Genomic DNA, 18656 nt, shown 5'->3' on the forward strand with positions numbered 1-18656 from the left:
GGCTGACACCCTCATATGCCAAGAATCAGTTCAGAGCAATAACTACAGTCAGACACAAGCACACAATTAAACAGAATACCTCTGAATCTGGCCAGGTGTCCAGATGACACCCTCATGGGCCAGCATTCAGTTCATTAGGGCACCTCTGAGCCAAACTGGGTTAATCAGCCTGTACAAGCTGATCCCCTTATGTGTTTCAAACTCAGCACATCCCAATCTTTTAGCCTCTTGATGAGCAGACTCCACAGTATTTCTGGGTTTCACAGGGATCTTTAGCTTAGGTAAAAGGAGTGTTGCTGCAGAGCAAGTGGGGGAAGAGAAGTAAAGATGGAAAAATATACCCAATTACCACCAGTTTGACTATAGAAGTTATTTATTGCTAAGTAGATGAAATATATAATGACACTAGTAGTAATAGACATGCAAAGGAAAAACAAACACAAACAATTACGGTATTACCCTGGTTTCACTAAGTATTTGGAGAAACTTAGCTCAAGCTTAACTAATACAGTTCAAGTTTAGAAATCTGTGCTTAGAGAAAGAAGAGAAAAGAGAGAGAGAGCTGGGATCTCACCAGTCCAAGGCACTCGGGTTGCAAAGCTGACAAGTCCAAGTTCTCAGCACGATCCTTGAAGGGAGATGACCTTCCTCCTGCAGCCTCTCAAGAAGAACGCGGATGGTGTCAGCACACACACAGCTGCTTCCTTTACAGATTTTTATACCCCCAGTTCAGCTTCTTTCAAGCATTCTCAATAGCATAAATCAAATTGTCTTTTCTATTGACAAGGGGTTATCTGATTGGAACATCTCAGGAACTTGACTGATCCTCAGGAAACACCTACTTAGGAGCCAGCTTGACATTCCTATGGATAGCAGATATACTTGATGGGATATCTCCTGGTGTCTTCAGAAACACTAGATAGCTTGCAGCATCAGGGTTTTGGATTTTTACTTGCTGTGAACAAGCCTCAGCTTAGCATGGCTTTTCCAGATCTTACTATAGTCTTTTAACAGACGTAAGGCAATTATTGGAGTGTTCATAACCTGTTTTGGAGAGGACTTCCACCAGTCGTCTCAGGAAAAGTATGACCACACTTGTGGACAGGGCTCCAGCGGGCTGGACGCTGTGATGAACCCTGTACCATTGTTCAAATGTTATCCATACCCCCTCAGACTCGGTCTATTGCCTCAGCACTCCCTAACCCGGCAACCGAGTCTTAGCCTATTAAGTTTACACAGGCCTCCCCTAGTGGGACTGGGGAATGTACGGCCCGAGATGCCTAGTAAACTTACTTCTGCTTAGATGTGTGGGGGGGGGGGCAGGGGGAAGAAGGTAAAGTCCTTTGTAAAACCAGATTAGAACTGGTCTGATAAATGCTGAGCTGGGTGTGAGGGTTGATTAGCATTTGGAGCACAGATTCCCCATCATGCCGTGCTCCCCCGCTTAGCTGATCCCAGAATTCACTGCAGTCTCTGCTTCAGGCTTTCTGTTCTCCATCTCTCATGTAAATGAATGGTCATCTGATCCCATCTCAGATCCAAATGAGACCTAGGGCAGTTGTTTCACTTTTGTCACCCTTATCTGGAGGGTTTTAGGTGCGTCTCTCACTGCATCTTAATCAGTTTCTGTTTAGGCAAAGGGGGGGGGCAATTCTTTGTGAGTCAGACAGTCTGTGTCCTGTGTCAGGGTCCCCAAGAACATGGAGCTGACAGGTAACACTGCAAAGAATTGAAAGGAAAGTGACAGTAAAGCAAAGTATTTCATCTAAGAATGAAAAAAGGAAGGTTGATTTCTTTAGTTCTGCATTTAAAAAATAGCAACTCTTGAGTGACAATGAGATTGTGAATAGGATCCAAACACCCTTTTGGTTTTAAGCCTGTTCATTAAGTACCTGACTTTCTGCTCTTCTGTACTCTACTTTCCATCAGAGTCAGCCATGAAGATGGCATAACTGGTGTGTGGATGGATGCTCAGAGCTGGTGTCTGGGGCTCTCTTGGTTACAACCACAGGGATTCAAACCCAGGCGGGGGGGCGGCCAGAAGACAGAGGCTGGATCTTCAGTGCCACCACACACCAGCCAGGTCCCTCCCATAAGGATATTAAGGAGTCAGATGACCAGGGGGAACCTACAGGCACTGCAAACCCCTGATGAGAAGGCTGTAAAACCCTCCCACTTCCTGTGGGATTTGTTCCAGCAACATTGCCTGTGCGTGTACTCCTTGGACTTTTGTCTTGCTCTTGCCTGATCCCAACCTCACTACAGTCCCTGCCCGTGTGCTGTTTGGACATCCCAGCTCTGATCCATCTTCCTCCCGGACCACAATACTACCATAACCCTTGGCGAGGAGACACGGACCTTGATGGTAGCCTGGTGTGACCCCAGGCTACATGATTTTGCTGCAACAAGGTCAGGATCAACTGGGCCATAGGTGGTCACATTAATTCATTGAGTGACCACCTATGGCCCAGTTGATCCTGACCTTGTTGCAGCAAAATCATGTAGCCTGAGACGGGTCAGTCCAGGAACAATAGAGGTAGCCATCAGTGTTGACCCTAAATAACATGATAGACCTACCCTAAGCAAGGTCCTCAAGTTGCGACAGGACATCTGTATCCAAGGTGAAAATAAAACCCATAACTAATAACCCAGTGTTAAGCTTTAGGTCACAAGGTTACTCTCTCTAGCTTTAAATATGAATAAGTATATGTGGCCCGTCAGTATGAGGCACAGATGCTGCTGGTATTTATTCTGTGGAAGAGGCCCTCCTTCATTTGCAGTCTCCACCTTGGACTATTTTCAGGGAGGACCTTAGTAAGATGAGCTACACCACCATGTGCATCAAGGAGAGCATGCGCTTGTACTCACCGGTCCCTGCAGTATGGCGACAGCTCAGTAAGCCCATCACGTTTATTGATGGCCGGAGCTTGCCAAAAGGTTAGTGTGCTCATTTTCTACTTGAAAGCCAAATCTGAAGTTGTGTCACATCCCTAAAACACCCAGTAATGTGATATTTTGCTCCCGAATGCCACACATTTCAAAGACAGGGGTCTGTCCTGTGTTATTTCAGGGAAGATCTCACTAGGTATCTTCTAGTGCTCATGTGTCTTACCATCAGAGGTGCTGAGTACATGGGGGCCTGAGGGCTTAGGGGTATGTGGGGGCCTTGGGAAGAAGGCTGTCATTTGAAATGCGTACAACTTTCCACATGTCCATCTTCTTAGCCGCTCTCCTTGGCAAAAACAAAAGTTAGCGCCTATTCCTGCCATGTCTCCATTTTAACTTAGAAAATGCAACTCTTCCTGCCCTTAAATGCCTTTGAACACCCTAGTTGCTGCTACTTCTACTCGTCTCTTATGGGTTTACAGGATAGAGAGAAGTCCCACACGATATATTGGTTCAAATCAGTATGCTGGTAGGGTGAGGTTGAGCCCTGTTCGTTTTCACAATGATTACAATTTTTATTCCTTTAATATGTTTATTAAAACTCCTTACTACACATATAAACACTGCTTAACTTTAAGAAATACCACAAACATTAAAAACACAATAACTACATATATTAGAAACAATGCTCCAAATGCACTTTGTTCCCAAACAATGCTAAAAGAATTAGTATTACAAAAACAGCTACAATTACAAGTAAAGGTTAAACTGGAATCACTACTATTATTTCTCATGGTATACGTACAATCCTAGAATTCCTAGAAACCAAATCCCCCGGTGTACTTTCATTCTTTAGTTTTAGGGTTGGTCTCAGCAGTGATAGGAACAAGTCCCCTTCCTTCGGTCCCGCTCGGGCGCTCCGCGGCTTCAGCACAAACAGGAGATCTTGTTTGCGGGGAGGGTGGTTCGGGTGATCAGTCTGATCTGGCCTGCGCTTGCGATTCTTCCTTCGGTGTTCTGCAAGTGAGGTTACCTCCAAATTGGGACTGTAGGTTACAGGCTATGTACTGGGTGAGTTGCTGTCATGGGCCCCTCCTACCCAAACCTGTCACTAGTCCCAAATTGGGCTCAGATCTTACTCAGATTTTTGCTGGGTGGTCAGTTTGTCTTCCGCAACAGAATTTGTCCATTGACTATTCAGTTTATCTCAAATTCTTGCTTTTTGGGAGATTTTCCATACCACTGCGGTGACCCATCTTTCCCAACCCCCTTTCACAAGCTTCTAGGGTTTGATCTCTCAGAATGTGTGTTTAAGGGTCATTTTTTTTGTTCTTAGGTTAACTTGTCAAAGACCTCTAAAGATAAGATTGAAAACCTAAGACTTTTAAACAAATTTGTTGCAGGGCCAGGCAAAGCAAGCAATGGCCTAGATAAGATGATGAACCTTGCCTTTTTGTCTAAACTGGCTAAGGGGCAGTTATTACAATAATTCAAACTATTACATTCAATATGATGCTACTGTTGGCGTTTTCTACTATGCTTGGACCCAGAGGTACCAATGAATCCTTACTGAGGATCCTTATTTGCTTGACAATATACAGACACTTACCAGGAGCTAGTGCATGTTCAAAAGTCAAATGGAAATGTTTCCTTGTGTACAATTATGTAATAAAAAAGGAAGCAAAAAATAGGTGACATTATTTGATTGAATGCTAGGACTGAGCTGACAATCACAGAATAAAGTCACTTGGCTGTGGACCTCAGGGTAGGACTGGATATCCCCACAATAGACTCATTGTCTATGTTGATGCAGAAAACCTTGTGGGGACAGCAATTAAAGAGGACATGAATGCAAAGGGCTGTGAAGTCAGCCACAGTTCAAGTCCTTACTTCCTCGTATTCACATCTGCTCACTTCATCTCACTCCTTTTATTTTTGCTAAATTCTCCAATTGTTTCTTCTGTATGCTACTGGTTTTAATACTGCTTCCGTCAAGTCCAAGTGAAGGGCTAGGAGATGTTTCTTCAATCCCTTCAACAAGGAACAAGGAGACTGCTAAGGACACATGGGTCTAATTCTGCCAGATAGAAAATGCTATGGAAATAGCTCCAAACCCAAGACAGCCCAAGTTGGAAGACAAAGTAACACAAGCATGGGACTTAAAATTTCACTACCCGGTGCTTGCTCCTAGGACCTGCTGCCCTGTCCCCTGTATGCGTCTTTGAGCTCCGTATCTAGGAGCCTCCATGAAAAGAGCAGAGAACTTGCCCAAAATGAGGTTGCTGACAGCAGTGGTGTGTTTTGTGCTCTCCATTGGCCAAGCTGGATGGCAGTATGCAAGACGGAGCTGCCCCTTCCCCAAGGAACAGGTCACAGCTCTTTCTTTTCCTTTGGTTTGTGCTCCTGATCTTCCTTGTTGTCTCATCTTCCTGGTGATCCTGATGCTCACTCACAAGTTACCCTTTCCTCCACCAGCTGTGCTAGTAAAAGATTTATCAGGGGCAGTCGAGTTTCTTGCCTTGAACTGAACTTTGTTTCTATGGAGGATCAGTTAAGAGCCGAGTTGGAGCACCCGATTGCTGGGGAAGAATGGTAAGCTTGAGTGCTAAACATTAACCCTGGGGAAGCAGAGTAATCAGACTCTGCCAATCACCTGCTCATGGACTATACTGTATTGCAAGATGTGCACTAGGGAAAGCTAAAGACATGGAACCCCTACGAACAACTATTGAGTGCAAATTTACTAAATCAGATACAACAAATTGAAATAATATGGAAGGAGTGGATCTATCATTTGGTGAAGTTGAGTGGCACAGTACAAGTGCACGGTTGAGGAATTTGCACAAAATCTGACCCCAAGATATGACTGTCATTAGATTGCTAGTCAGCATTGTAGAGTTTTAAGCTCATTTTCTCTCCGATTGCTGAATTTCATTGTGCTTGCTTCAGTTCAAGTGACAAGTAAACATTTCCAAATGGATTTGAAAATGAATCTAGAAGCACGGTTTACAACACTACTATAGGCTCTGCCATCAGAACTTTTTACACAGTTTTACTAGTGAAACATGAGTTAGGAAAGAAATTCAGCTCATTCTCCCACTAACCCCTTCCAGGAATAAGCAGCAAGTGAGTCAAAAAAGGATTCAAAAGTACCCAGATGCCAGGTATTCAGGTTACAAAGATAATAGGCCTTTAATAAGATGTTGTATTGTCCTATATAATAGAGGTTTGCCCTGTGATGACAAGCATTTTTCTTTCAGACTCCCTGGTTTCAGTGAACATTTATGCTCTCCATTGGAACCGAAGCATGTGGAAAGATCCAGAGGTACTTTGCCTAAGCAGCCAGACCACCTTTCTCTCCAAAGAGCTGGGTTTCAGGATAGCAGGAAGCAGAAAAGGACCTGGGGGGCTACAGTGGACAATAAGCTGAATAGGAGGAAGCAGTGTGCCCTTGATGCCAAGAAGGCTAATGGCATCCTGGGCTGCATTGGTAGGAGTGTTACCAGCAGGTCAAGGGAAGTGATTATCTCCCTCTATTCAGTACTGCTGAGGCTACATCTGGAGTCCCGTGTCAAGTTTTGCACCCCCCACTACAGAAAGGATGTGGGTAAATTAGTGGAAGGCAACAACAATGGTTCGGGGGCTGGAGCATATCACTCGCAAGGGACGCTGGTGGAACTGGGATTATTTAATCCACAGAAGAGAGGACCAAGAGGGGATCTACCAGCAGCCTTCATCTCCATGAAGTGTAGTTTCAAAGACGATGGAGCTGGACTGTTCTCAATGGGGACAGATGGCAGAATAAGGCACAATGGGCTCCAATTGCAGCAAGGGAAGTTAAGGTTGGATATTAGGAAAATCTCTCTCACTAGGAGGGTGGCAAAGCACTGGAACAGGTCACCCAGACAGGTGGGGGAGTCTCCATCCTTGGAGGTTTTTAAGATCTGGCTAGACCAAGCCTTGGCTGGGATGATCTAGTTGGGGGTGATGCTGCTTGGAGCAGGGGGTTGGACTAGATGCGACCTCCTGAGGTCCCTTCCAACCTTCATTTTCTATTATTCTATTAAACCAATCCTGGCTCTGGCATGTACTTCCTTAAGTAAAATGCTTCTTAAGGAGATCATTTGGACCTAAATAGGGATGTTCTGCATCTTGCTGAAGAGGTATCAGTCCAGATGTAAGGTGCAACAGACCTTCAAAAGATGAGGTTGCAGAGATGGTGCAGTGAGGGTATTCCTGGTTTGATTCTGTCCATAGTAATGTACCTCTAGAGTAATAATCATCCAGTCTTGTTGGACAAGTGTGCAAAGTTGAGCTCTTGGCTACACCAGCCACTGCCCATCTCCTTCCTTTGTCTGGCCAGGCAGATGGGATTTTCCTACACAAGCCGGAATTGAACATTCAGATAACTTTCTGGAGCCAGCAAAAGGGCTTATTATTGAGGCACAGAGGGAAGAAAGGGCCACAAGGGAATCTGGGTTGAACTCTGTACCCAACAGGGTTAGTTCACCTCTCCAGCCAGGACATCGCATCCCCTGTTCAAAAAGAGATCACAGCCTTGGAGACCATTACAGCTTTGCACTGTAATGGTCTCCAAGGCCCATTCTGGAGCTCTTTCATTGAAGGACATGCAGCAACAGAAGTCCATGCAACTCTGGCCAGAATTTGGCCTTACATCTGCATAAGCCCCCCAAGGAAAAATGTCATGGAATGCGCCCTAGATACATCTGCAAACTTGCCAAGCTTCTTGCTGGCATCAAACCAAGCAAGTCTGATGATTAAAAACCTTTGCAACTGGCCTTTGTATTCTCTCATTGCAGGTATTTGACCCTGTGAGGTTCTCTCTGGAGAACTCCTCCCGGAGACATTCACATGCGTTCCTGCCCTTTGCAGCTGGCTCCAGGTGGGGAAGAGTTCATCCATTCTCTCTCTAGATAGAAATGATTCAAAACATTACCTCCCAGTATTTTTGTTAATAATTGCTTTTTCAAGATTGTGTTAGCTTTATGCTGTTCCAGCTGCGAATGGGACTACCAAAATGGAGCCCACCAATTTAAGTTTCCTTCTTAGTGTATGGACCCCGTGGTCTGTATTACATTGGCTTCCCAATGCCTCCTGAGGCCTCTCCTGATGAAGTAAATCTCCTAGAGATTATGGTTGACATGCCACAATCATCTGAGAGAGGCTTGATACCAAGGCCTTGATCACTTGTAGTGGGGAGATAGTCCATGTAGAGCTGGATGAATTTTCTTCAGTAAATAGGAAATTTCCTAAGGAACGTGGTTTAGGGACTTAAGTTCAGATACAATTGGCAAGCGGCTGGCTGTCGCCTTCCTCCAGGAGACGCACTCCGACAGGCACAACCATTTGGCCTGGCGTGCCGCCTGGCAAGGCCAGGTGTTCTTGAGTCATGGCACCAACCTTAGTGCCGGGGTCGCGACTCTCCTATCATCACAGCTGCAGCCTGACACGGCGGTGTCACGAGAGGTGGTCCCCGGCCGCCTGTTGACGGTTTGCGTCACCCTAGCGCAACACCATCTGCTGCTCGTCAACATCTATGCACCTTCCGATGGCCAGGAGAGGGTCACTTTCTTTGAGACCTTGGCCGGTCTCTTGCGCCAGGTCGGCGAGGACGATGACCTGCTTCTTGTAGGCAGGGACTTTAATTGTACCACCGATACCCTGCTCGACCATACGGGGCCCGAGCCTCACCTGCCCTCCGCCCGCAGGCTGCAGTCCGTCTTGGAGACTGCAGGCCTCGTCGACGTCTGGTGAGTCCTGCACCCCGACGCGCGCCAGTACACCTGGGCCAGGATGAGTGCCGGGGGTCTCACTATGGCCCGCCTCGACCGCATCTATGTCACCAGGCACCACCTGCCACTCCTACGCAGCGGCCGCATCGTTCCCTCAGGCCTGTCAGACCACGGCCTAGCTTTTTGTGAACTGATTCTGCCAGGGAGAACCTGTGCACGAGCGCCTTATTGGTGCTTCAACGTCAGCCTGCTTCAAGACTCATACTTCCGGGACTGCTTTGCCAACTTTTGGCGGGGCTGGGAGGCCACGAGGCCGAAGTATTCCTCCTGGAAGCTGTGGTGGGATGTGGGCAAGGTACAGATTCGGGCCTTTTGCCAGCAGTACACGCAGCTGGCCACCAATGAACTGCACCGCCGTGTCAGAGAGCTGGAGGAGGACGTGGTGAAGCTCGAGGCTGCCCTGTTGGCAGCCGGCAGCGATGCGGTGCTGCGCGAGAGCCTCTGGTTCCGGAAGAAGTGCCTGCGCGACTTGGCGGAGAGCGCGGCCCGTGGAGCGCGGATCCGCGCCCGCTGCCAGGATCTGGCCGAAACGGATGCCCCGACCCGCTTCTTTTTCCACCTGGAGCGACGGCGGGCAGCGAGCAAAGTCTTAGATCACCTCAAGACCTCTGAGGGCCAGGTCATCACTGACCCAGGTGAAGTACGCGAGCATGCTGTGGCTTTCTATCGCGACCTGTTTGCGGCTGAGCCGTCCTGCCCCGACGCCGCGCGGGAACTCCATGCGGGCCTGCCGCGCCTTGGTGCCTCGGAGGCTGGCGAGCTTGAGCGGGAGTTGTCTCTGGCGGAGCTGGCGGCGGCCGCCGCTGGCCTCGCCTCCGGCAGGGCCCCAGGCCTTGACGGGCTGCCCGCGGAGTTCTACAAGGCTTTCTGGCCTCTTCTCGGCCCCGGCCTCCTGCGCATTTTCCAGGAGAGTCTTGCCGACAAGGTCTTGCCGATCAGTTGCCGCCGTGCAGTACTCACGCTGCTGCCCAAGAAGGGAGACCTTGGCTGCATTAAGAACTGGCGGCCGGTCTCCCTGCTGTGCACGGATTACAAGATCCTGGCCAAGGCGCTGGCCACCCGCCTCCGCACTGTCATGGCCCCCGTCACTGGGCCTGAGCAGAGCTACTGCGTGCCGGGCAGAACCATCCACGACAACTTGTTTCTGCTGCGCGACCTACTCACAGCCAGCGACCTCTTTGGCCTGGATGTCGGCCTTCTCTCCCTGGACCAGGAGAAAGCCTTTGACCGGGTGGACCACACCTACCTCTTTCGGACCCTGGAGGCCTTTGGCTTTGGGCCCCTGTTCGTCGGCGCCCTCCGGGTCTTGTATCGAGACACTTCCAGCCTGCTCAAGGTGAACGGCGTGCTCTGTGCCCCGTTCCCCGCACGCAGAGGCATCCGTCAGGGCTGCCCCCTGTCGGGCATGCTCTATGCCCTGGCCATTGAGCCGCTGTTGCATGCGCTGCGGCGCCGCCTTGCCACCAGCTGTGGGCCCGTCCCTTGCCCCTCCGCTGCGGCTCTCGGCATATGCAGACGACGTGACCGTCTTCCTTAACACCAAGGAGGACGTGGAGGCCCTGACAGCCTGCCGGCGAGCCTATGAGCGCGCCTCTTCGGCCCGTATCAACTGGGCCAAGAGCGATACCCTGCTGCTTGGAGAGTGGATCGCCACGACCCCCCCGGCCTTGCCCGGGGGCCTCAGCTGGCGCCGCGAGGGCCTCAAGATCCTGAGCGTGTTCCTGGGGCCACCGGCCTTCATGGCGCGCAACTGGGACGGCCTCGAGGAAGGAGTGAAGGCCCGCCTGCAAAGGTGGCACTGGCGCCTGCCCAGCCTCTCCTACCGTGGACGCGTCCTCATCATGAACAACCTAGTGGCGGCGAGCCTGTGGCATCGGTGCGCCATACTCGACCCGCCGGAGGACCTGCTCGAGAGACTCCAGCGCCTCCTGGTTGACTTCTTCTGGGACCGGCGCCACTGGCTCCCACGACCTGTCCTTTACCTCCCTGTGACTGAGGGGGGCCAGAGTTTGGTGGACCTGGCGAGCAGGGTGGTCTCCTTCCGCCTCCAGGCCCTCCAGCGACTCCTGTACAGCGAGGAGCGCCCAGCTTGGCAACACCTGGCATGCCGGTTTCTGCAGAGGGTGGGGGCCCTCGGCTTTGACCGGGAGCTCTTCCTGCTGGACCTCACGCTTTTGAACTGGGCCGTGCTGCCAGCCTTTTACCGTAGCGTGGTGCGAGCCTGGCAAGCCACGTTCCACCTCCAGTCCCAGGCCCGTCGCCTTCAGTTCCCGCGGGTGCTGGGGGAACCCCTGGTGCACAACCCGGCGCTGAGGCGCCCCGTGCCGAGCCTGGCCTCTGCCAGTCTCACGGCCGCTCTCATTCAGGCGCGTGTTCTTCGCCTGGGCCACCTCCTGGACCCTGCTCGGTCGGCCTGGCTCTCGCCCGAGGCCTTGAGCAGCCGGCTGGGCAGGCGCTCCGTTCGCAGCGTGGGCCGTTTCCTGTGCGACATCCGGGCCACCCTCCCTTTGGAGGCGGCAGCCGCCCTGGAGGCCCATCTCCGGGCGGGCCAGGCCCCCTGCACTGAAGACGCCCCGAGCGAGGCTTTCCCTGCGTTACCAGTCACCCCAGCCGTGGCCGACGATCTGGCCGGCGGCCCTGGCACCCTACTGATGCTCCCTGTGCCTCCTGACAGTGACACGGGTTGTTCTTTTGCTTCTCTGTCGCGTAGAGGTTTATACGCCTGGGTGATCCACGTCCGCCATGCCCAAGTGCTGGCGGGCCGCCCCGACACACCGTGGCGACGGCGCCTGGGGCCGCCAGGTTCCCCACCGGCCCACCCGGCGTGGCGCACATTGTATAAGCCGCCAAGCGCCAAGAAGACTGGCGACCTGCAGTGGCGGTTGCTGCACGGCATCCTAGCCACCGGCACGTTTGCGTCCCACTTGGACCCAGCCGCCTCGACAGCCTGCCCTTTCTGCCCGGGGGATGTCGAGGAGACCCTTTTTCACGCTTTCCTTGACTGCCCCCGCCTGCAGCCGCTCTTTGTCACCCTCAGCCTGCTGCTGCGGGCTCTGGGCAGGAGCTTTTCGGAGACCACCTACGTGTGCTCCTGCCCGTACCGGGCGGCTGAGAGGGGCCCCGTCTGCCTGGCCAACTTCGTGCTGGGTTAGGCCAAGTTGGCCGTCCTCAAGAGCCACCGGAACCGGCTGGCCGGGACCGGCTCAGATGACGCCCTGCGGCTCTTCCGCCTCCTGGTGCGGGCGCGCCTCTCGCTGGAGTTCGAGCACGCTGTGCTCCGGTGGGCGGTGCCCGCCTTTGAGGTGCGCTGGGCCCTGGAGGGCGCGCTGTGCCGGGTGGAGGACGGCCGTCTCAAATACGCGCTCTGATGTCATGACCGGTCTGGGCGACCGGGCTGGCTCGGGGTCGAACTGTGACTTCCAGCTCTGCCGCGCCCTGGGCCCTCGCCAGGCTGCTTTTTTGCTCTCTTCTGGGTGGAAGTTGAAGGCTTTGGGACATGTATGAGGGGATGGAGCAGGGTCTGAATCAGTTAGGACTGTGTGGCCGGCACGCCGACCGCGTAGCATGAGACACGACGTGAAATGCAGCGAAGGTGTCTGTCACGGTGTGATGTGTGGGTGGTTTGGTTGGCCCGGGGTTTTTTCTTTTGGCCCGGGATTTGGGGTGCGTGGGACGCACTTTTGCGGACGGGCTGTGGCTCGGATCTCTTTGTAATACTTGGGTGGGCATTAACTCCCTTGCCCAATTTGGGTTCTGGATCTGAGGACAAAGAGACTTGTCCGATCTCGGTTTTGGGTTGGTAGTAAGTTGTTGGTGCTTTCGCTTGCAAGCGGCCACCATTGTTGTACCCCTGAACCCTTGAATAAAGTATTTAAAAAGTCAAAGTCAGATACAATTGGCCAAATGGTTTCAGAGAAAAAAAAAAAATGAAGAAGTCTAAATAGTTAATTTAATCATTTTCTAACTGAAATTTAAGAGGACATCTCTGCTTGAAAATTGGATTAATTGTTTGAAGGTTTTAAAAATCATAAGCTAACCCCAACTCTAAACAAGCCTTTTTTCCCTTATTGTGCAGCCAGCGTATCATTCTGACGGACCCAAAACCACACTGGGAATTTTTTTTCTGAGGATACAAAACAAGGGAAAACACACTGCGTTTAGATTGGACCGGATTTTTTTTTTTTTAATGGAAAAAAATGCAGTATTTTCACAGCTCAGTTTCCATGGGGCACATGGCAGTTAGACACCATGATAAGTTAGGTTCTTCTTATTTCTGTCTGGGAAAATTCTCCCTTTGCTCTGTGAAGATCTTGTGGTACTTTGGGAGCTTCAGGGAAACAGCACAAAAGAAGAGCTGTCGGCACCAAATACCAGTTAGTTGTTGTGCCAAAGTACCTTGTGATGTTCCTGTGCACTAGAGGATGGCTGTCATGGCTATGTGCAGCCCCCTCTGGGGAGAAACACAAGTAAAGGGTGACTAGATAAGCCCTATTGGTTTTTATTTTACAATAACCTTTAAAGTCCCCCCCCAAAATGACTCCCTATGACAGGCACTGAAGATGCACATAATAAGAAAGCTTCCTGCCCCAAGGCACACCCGAGGATGGTACAGCTTCTTGACAATGTGTGCAAGCATTGGGGATCTTTGGGGAGGACAGTGTTCCCCCAAAAGCAAGAGCTCAGCTCAGGCTCATCGGCTTTCTCCTGCCTCTCCCCAGGAACTGCATCGGGCAGCAGTTTGCCATGAACGAGATGAAAGTGGCTCTCGCCCTGACCCTGCTGCGCTTTGAATTCTCCCCCGACCCGGCCAAGCCCCCCAAGCCGATGCCACAGCTCGTCCTCAAGTCCCAGAACGGGATACACCTGCTCTTAAGGAAACTTCATGGAGACCATGGAAACTAGGTAGTTCAGCAGGATCCAGTTGTTTCCAGGAGAGTGCAGGCAGTGTGGCTGTGCAACGGGATAGCCCTTGTCCTGCCTGCCCCTGCTACAATCCTGCTCTGAAGTCTGGGTGCTTTGTCATCCCCCAGAAGTTGGGGGAAAGTGGTATCAGGAGAAGAGAATGCACACTGTGACTGTAGCAATACAAAACTGGCTAAGAAATGCACTTGCTCAGCAGTGTCCTAGACCCAAGTATGTGTTTTGCAGTTCCCGTGGCTCACTGCAGTTCCTTCCTCCTTCCCACCGCACCACACCATCGAGTGACGGCAAGAGCTTCCACTGCCCAACACAGACTGGAGAGTGGCTGACCCCATATCAGCCAAAAATTTGGCAGGGGCTGTGACAGATTTAACATTTTAGCTGCAAGGAGAAAGTGAGCGACCTGGAAGAGCAGCCCCTTCCCCCACTCCATGCAGCCAACAGTCAGTTGTGGCATGCAAAACCTGCTTTTCTTCATCCCATCTTCCCAAAACAAGACGTGCATCTGCTTTGGGGGCACGTTGTATACCAGAGAACATAGTCATAATTACAACTTCAGTCAGTAAAAAAGGGCCAGCACTAAGCTGACCAACATTTGTGCAGCTCACAGCGTAACATATGCCAAGGTCCTGACTATTTGGAAAGGAGATGCATTCTCCCAGCCAGTTTTCCTGCATTAGAACCCCATTCACATTGCTGCAAACTTCCCTGTGCTTGTTCCTCCTCTCTCATTGTCACATTGCAATCATTTTCTCTGCTCTCTGTTTGATTTTCCTCCCCAGGGAACCATGCTTTCTGTCCAGCATTTGTCTGCTTTCCCTGGGACCCTGTCTGTAGTAGCAATTCATACATCTAGATGAGCATCACCTTCAACAACTTGGTGCCTCCGAGACTCCAAATGCATCTGCACCAGCGTGTCCTCACATACTGCTTCAGCTCTTGAGGATGCCACTTCCGGTATGTTTTGCAAAGTTGTGCATATCTCTGAGATGAGCAGTGACTGGAGGGAATCAAGGACCATGGGTTTTGAATGAGGGCAGCTGAAGAGATAAACTCAATATATAGTTTTGAGGGCAGCTGAAGAATTAAGCTCAATATATATGTATAAGTTGTAATTATGACCATATATGGTCATAATTACAACTTGTATAATGTAGTTTTGAGGGCAGCTGAAGAGTTAATAAAAAACACATACACATATATAAAAAAAGATTTCCATTCCTTATATATAGGAATGGAAATCTTTATTTTGCCTTCACTGTAAGTCATGGGAGGGTGTTGGTTATTCACGGGTATAGGTCAGGAGTGGGAAAAATGCAGCCTGTGGGTTGGATGCAGCCTGCCAGGCCATTCTGTCTGGCCCACAAGGTCCCTAAAAAAAAATAAAAATAAAAATACTGTAGAAAATTTATATTTATCTGCCCCTGGCTGCCCGCCATGCAGCCCTTGATGGCTTGCCAATACTCAGTAAGTGGCCCTCCACCCAAAATAATTGCCTGCCCCTGGTGTTAGTTGTCTTGGCTATTCATAAGCATTTGGACAGCTCCAGAGAGCCCAAGGCAACATCTGTTAAGAGAAACATTCTTTGTCCAAACATTTCTGCCATAGCATCTCTCTCATCATTTACCTCTTTCTCCCTCTTGATAAGAAAGTGTATCCTCCAAACATCGGGGTGTGATTGAAGTCTCCAGTCACTTAACAGGCACCTGGGTTTGTCAACATAAGCAGATTGCAGATCAGCGTTACTGGGCTCATCTGTCCATATTTACCCAGAGTTCAGTCCATCGCCACAAACAGGGTTGGGTCTCAGATAACTCTTTGAATAAAAAAGGGCTCAACGTGTGATGAATGTAACTTGCTCAAGAATAAGCAAGTGCTGGGTGAGGTCCTGCAGAAGAGACATCTGGACTTTCTAGATAGCCTTTTCTGTAGGCTCAGGTAAGTGTAGCAAAGACTCACATGATTCATCAGAGCCAACTCATGTGAGCAGGTCCAGTAGCTTCAGAGAGAGAGACCTGGGCATTGTGGACAGCCCTTTCCTAAAACTTCATATTTCTTTTCAGTGAAGATGGATCTGACCAGTTACTCTTTACTCTACCCCAAAAGGAAAGTGTTTTCTTAAGTAAAAAGCTAGATGATGGGGTTCAATTTTCGTGCATCCACAGATGCATCTCGAGCAGGGCCAGGGAGGTGATCCTCCCCCTCTATGCGGCACTGGTCAGGCCGCAGCTGGAGTACTGCATCCAGGTCTGGGCACCACACTTCAAGAGGGATGTCGACAGCATGGAGAGGGTCCAGAGGAGGCCACTCACATGATCCGGGGCAGCAGGGCAGGCCCTACAAGGAGAGGCGACAGGACCTGAACCTGTTCAGCCTCCACAAGAGAAGGCTGAGGGGGATCTAGTGGCCTGTTACAAACTAGTCAGGGGGGACCAGCAGGCACTGGGGGAGTCCCTGTTCCCCCGAGCACCACCAGGAGTGACCAGGTCACAAGCTGGCAGAGGGTAGGTTTAGGCTAGATATCAGGAGGCACAGCTTCACGGTCAGGGCGGCTAGGATCTGGGACCAACTTCCAAGAGAAGTGGTGCAGGCTCCTACCCTGGGGGGTTTTAAGAGGAGGTTAGATGAACACCTTGCTAGGGTCGTTTGACCCCAGTATTCCTTCTTGCCATGGCAGGGGGTCAGACTAGATGATCTACTCAGGTCCCCTCCAACCCTAGAAACTATGAAACTATAACCCCCAAGTCCCTTTCATCTGTAGTGCTGGCCAGTGTAGCACTGCCAAGCCTATAAGGATGCTGCAGGTTTTTCCTCCCAAGGTGAAGAACCGTGCATTTTTTCGTGTTAAACACATCTGACCTGCCCATTTCCTGAGCCTATCAAGGTCAGCCTGGATCGCCTTCCTGTCCTCAGGTGTGGATGCTTTACCCCAGAGTTTGGTATCTGCCTATTGGCATTTGAGCAGTCCATTTCTGACTCCAATGTCCACATCATTAATGAAGATGTTGAACAATATGGGTCCAAGGACAGAGCCTTGAGGGACCCCACTGGTCACAGGACACCATGGTGAGAGTGACTTCCATCAACCACTGGCCTCTGGGTTCGACCATGGAGCCAATTCCTAGCCAGCAGATTGTGGTAGATTTGAGGCCACAGTTGGCCAGTTTTACCAAGAGGTGATCATGGGATACCACACTAAAGGCTTTTTTGAAGTCAAGATATATGACATCAATCTCTTCTCCCTTCTCCAGGTGATAGGTCACCTTGTCATAAAAGGAAAAAAGATTGGTCAAGCAATTGGTCAAGACCTACCCGCAACAAACCTGTACTGGCTATCCCTTAGGATGTTGCCATCGGCCAGTCTGTTAAGAATGGCCTCTGATAATCTTTTCTAAGACCTTCCCCAGGATAGAGGTCAGGCTGATGGGCCTGTAGTTTGCCAGATCCACTTTTCTCCCTTTCTTGAAGATAGGCACCACATTGGCCTTCTTCCAATCTTTGGGCCCTACAGCAGAGCACCAGGAGTTCTCGAAGACCCGTGCCAGGGACTGAGCTATGATGCTGACCAGCTCCTTGAGTACCTTGGGGTGTAAACCATCAGGGCAGGCTGACTTGAAGGTGTCCAGCCTCCCAAGGTGTTCCTTCACAACATCAGCATTGATGGAGGGCAGGGGATCTCCGTCACCCAGGCCTGCGTGTCCCGTAATAGGCAGGGGCATCCCATGGGACTGGTGAGAAATTGACAGGTGATAGACTAATACAAATTGATCATTCAGATTAATCAAGCATAAAAGACCAGGTCTGCCTGGGAATACTCTGCTTTTCAGCCTAAAAATTCTGGTCCAACTGAATAGTCCAGTTGCAATTGAACCAAGATCACTACTACTTTGAAATTTGGTCTTTAAAACCTAGGTAAGAAATCCTTTTTCCTGACATGTGGGTCATGTGCTAGAAATGTTTAAAACTTTAGGATTTAAACATTTTTTACATAGATAAAGATTCATTTTAAATATACTGTTATTTCTTTAGGGTAAGAAGCATTTGATTATTTTGAATCAGTGGCTTTATACACCTTAGCCTGTACTGCCTTATCATTCATGTACTATTCATATACTAGAACTCCTATAAAAATACTCTTCAAATGTATTTTCCCTAAGTACTTGAGTTTGGTGGGACATGTTTCTTGAATCTTAGTTGGTCCCCAAAATACCTCTTGGGTAATTGCATTTAAATCCTGAAGCTCTTGAAACCGGTTGACTACTTTAATTAAATTGCCCAAGTTTCTCCAAATTGGGTCTTCTCATCTGTTAGGCCTGCATTTAATTCTACACTTCCTCTAGCCCCTACCTCAGTACTTCCATGGCACAGCATTGCATGCTCAAGTCATCGCACCGGAAGCACACTAAGGACGTATCCTTGACATGCGGACTGATGCAAGGACCTCCCTTTATCCAAGAGGTCATTGGGCTCCCCTACAGTCAAAGTGAACCCCAAAGCTACTAGGAATTAAGATATTGCTTATTCCCCTCTTGAATAGGCTTACAACAGTGACGAACAGATACTGCTGAGTCGATTGCCCAGAATTGTTCTCAACAGTCCTACGAAGGCCATTTCAGCTGAGCTGAAGAGATCTTTCTTGAAGGGTCTGTTTCAAAACACTGTTTGGTCACTCCCCAGTGTCTATGCTTCCTAATAACTATTCTTTTGTGTATTTTCTTTGAGATCAGTTAAAAACTACTTTAGCAATATCATATCTACTATTTTTTCTAATGAAGTAACAGATGGTCTCAACCATCTACTCAACCAGTCCACCAACTTCTGTAACACTCCCTTTGGGGACCTATCTTCATGTTTTTCCCAAGCTCTAAAGATTGCCTATACCACTCCAGATTACTAACAGAAGATACAAGAGTATTGAAACAAGTCCCCCCCACCCAGTACTGAGGGAAGAGCGCCTGATGTGGCATCTTAAGTGGGGGGATACATGAGAGAGAGACAGAGAGAGACAGAAGGATGGCCAGTGTCTCAAACTCACCG

At 49.8% G+C, this 18656-nt stretch overlaps 1 protein-coding gene across 2 annotated transcripts in view; it reads left to right on the forward strand.

The window, feature by feature from the left end:
- Nucleotides 1-18303, forward strand: part of LOC149863409 (cytochrome P450 4A4-like) — a 31450-nt gene extending 13147 nt beyond the window's left edge. For both annotated transcript variants that reach the window (XM_090048328.1, XM_090048327.1), the window contains exons 10-14: nucleotides 2804-2937; nucleotides 6147-6211; nucleotides 7707-7789; nucleotides 13418-13601; nucleotides 14402-18303. In XM_090048328.1, the coding sequence (XP_089904454.1) occupies nucleotides 2804-2937; nucleotides 6147-6211; nucleotides 7707-7789; nucleotides 13418-13601 (466 nt within the window). In that variant the 3' untranslated portion in view covers nucleotides 14402-18303. The remainder of the gene's footprint in view (nucleotides 1-2803; nucleotides 2938-6146; nucleotides 6212-7706; nucleotides 7790-13417; nucleotides 13602-14401) is intronic.
- The last annotated feature ends 353 nt before the right edge of the window (nucleotides 18304-18656 follow it).

The sequence above is a fragment of the Crocodylus siamensis genome, chromosome 5 (assembly GCF_052110815.1).
Source record: "Crocodylus siamensis isolate JL-2025a chromosome 5, ASM5211081v1, whole genome shotgun sequence".
NCBI lineage: Eukaryota > Metazoa > Chordata > Crocodylia > Crocodylidae > Crocodylus > Crocodylus siamensis.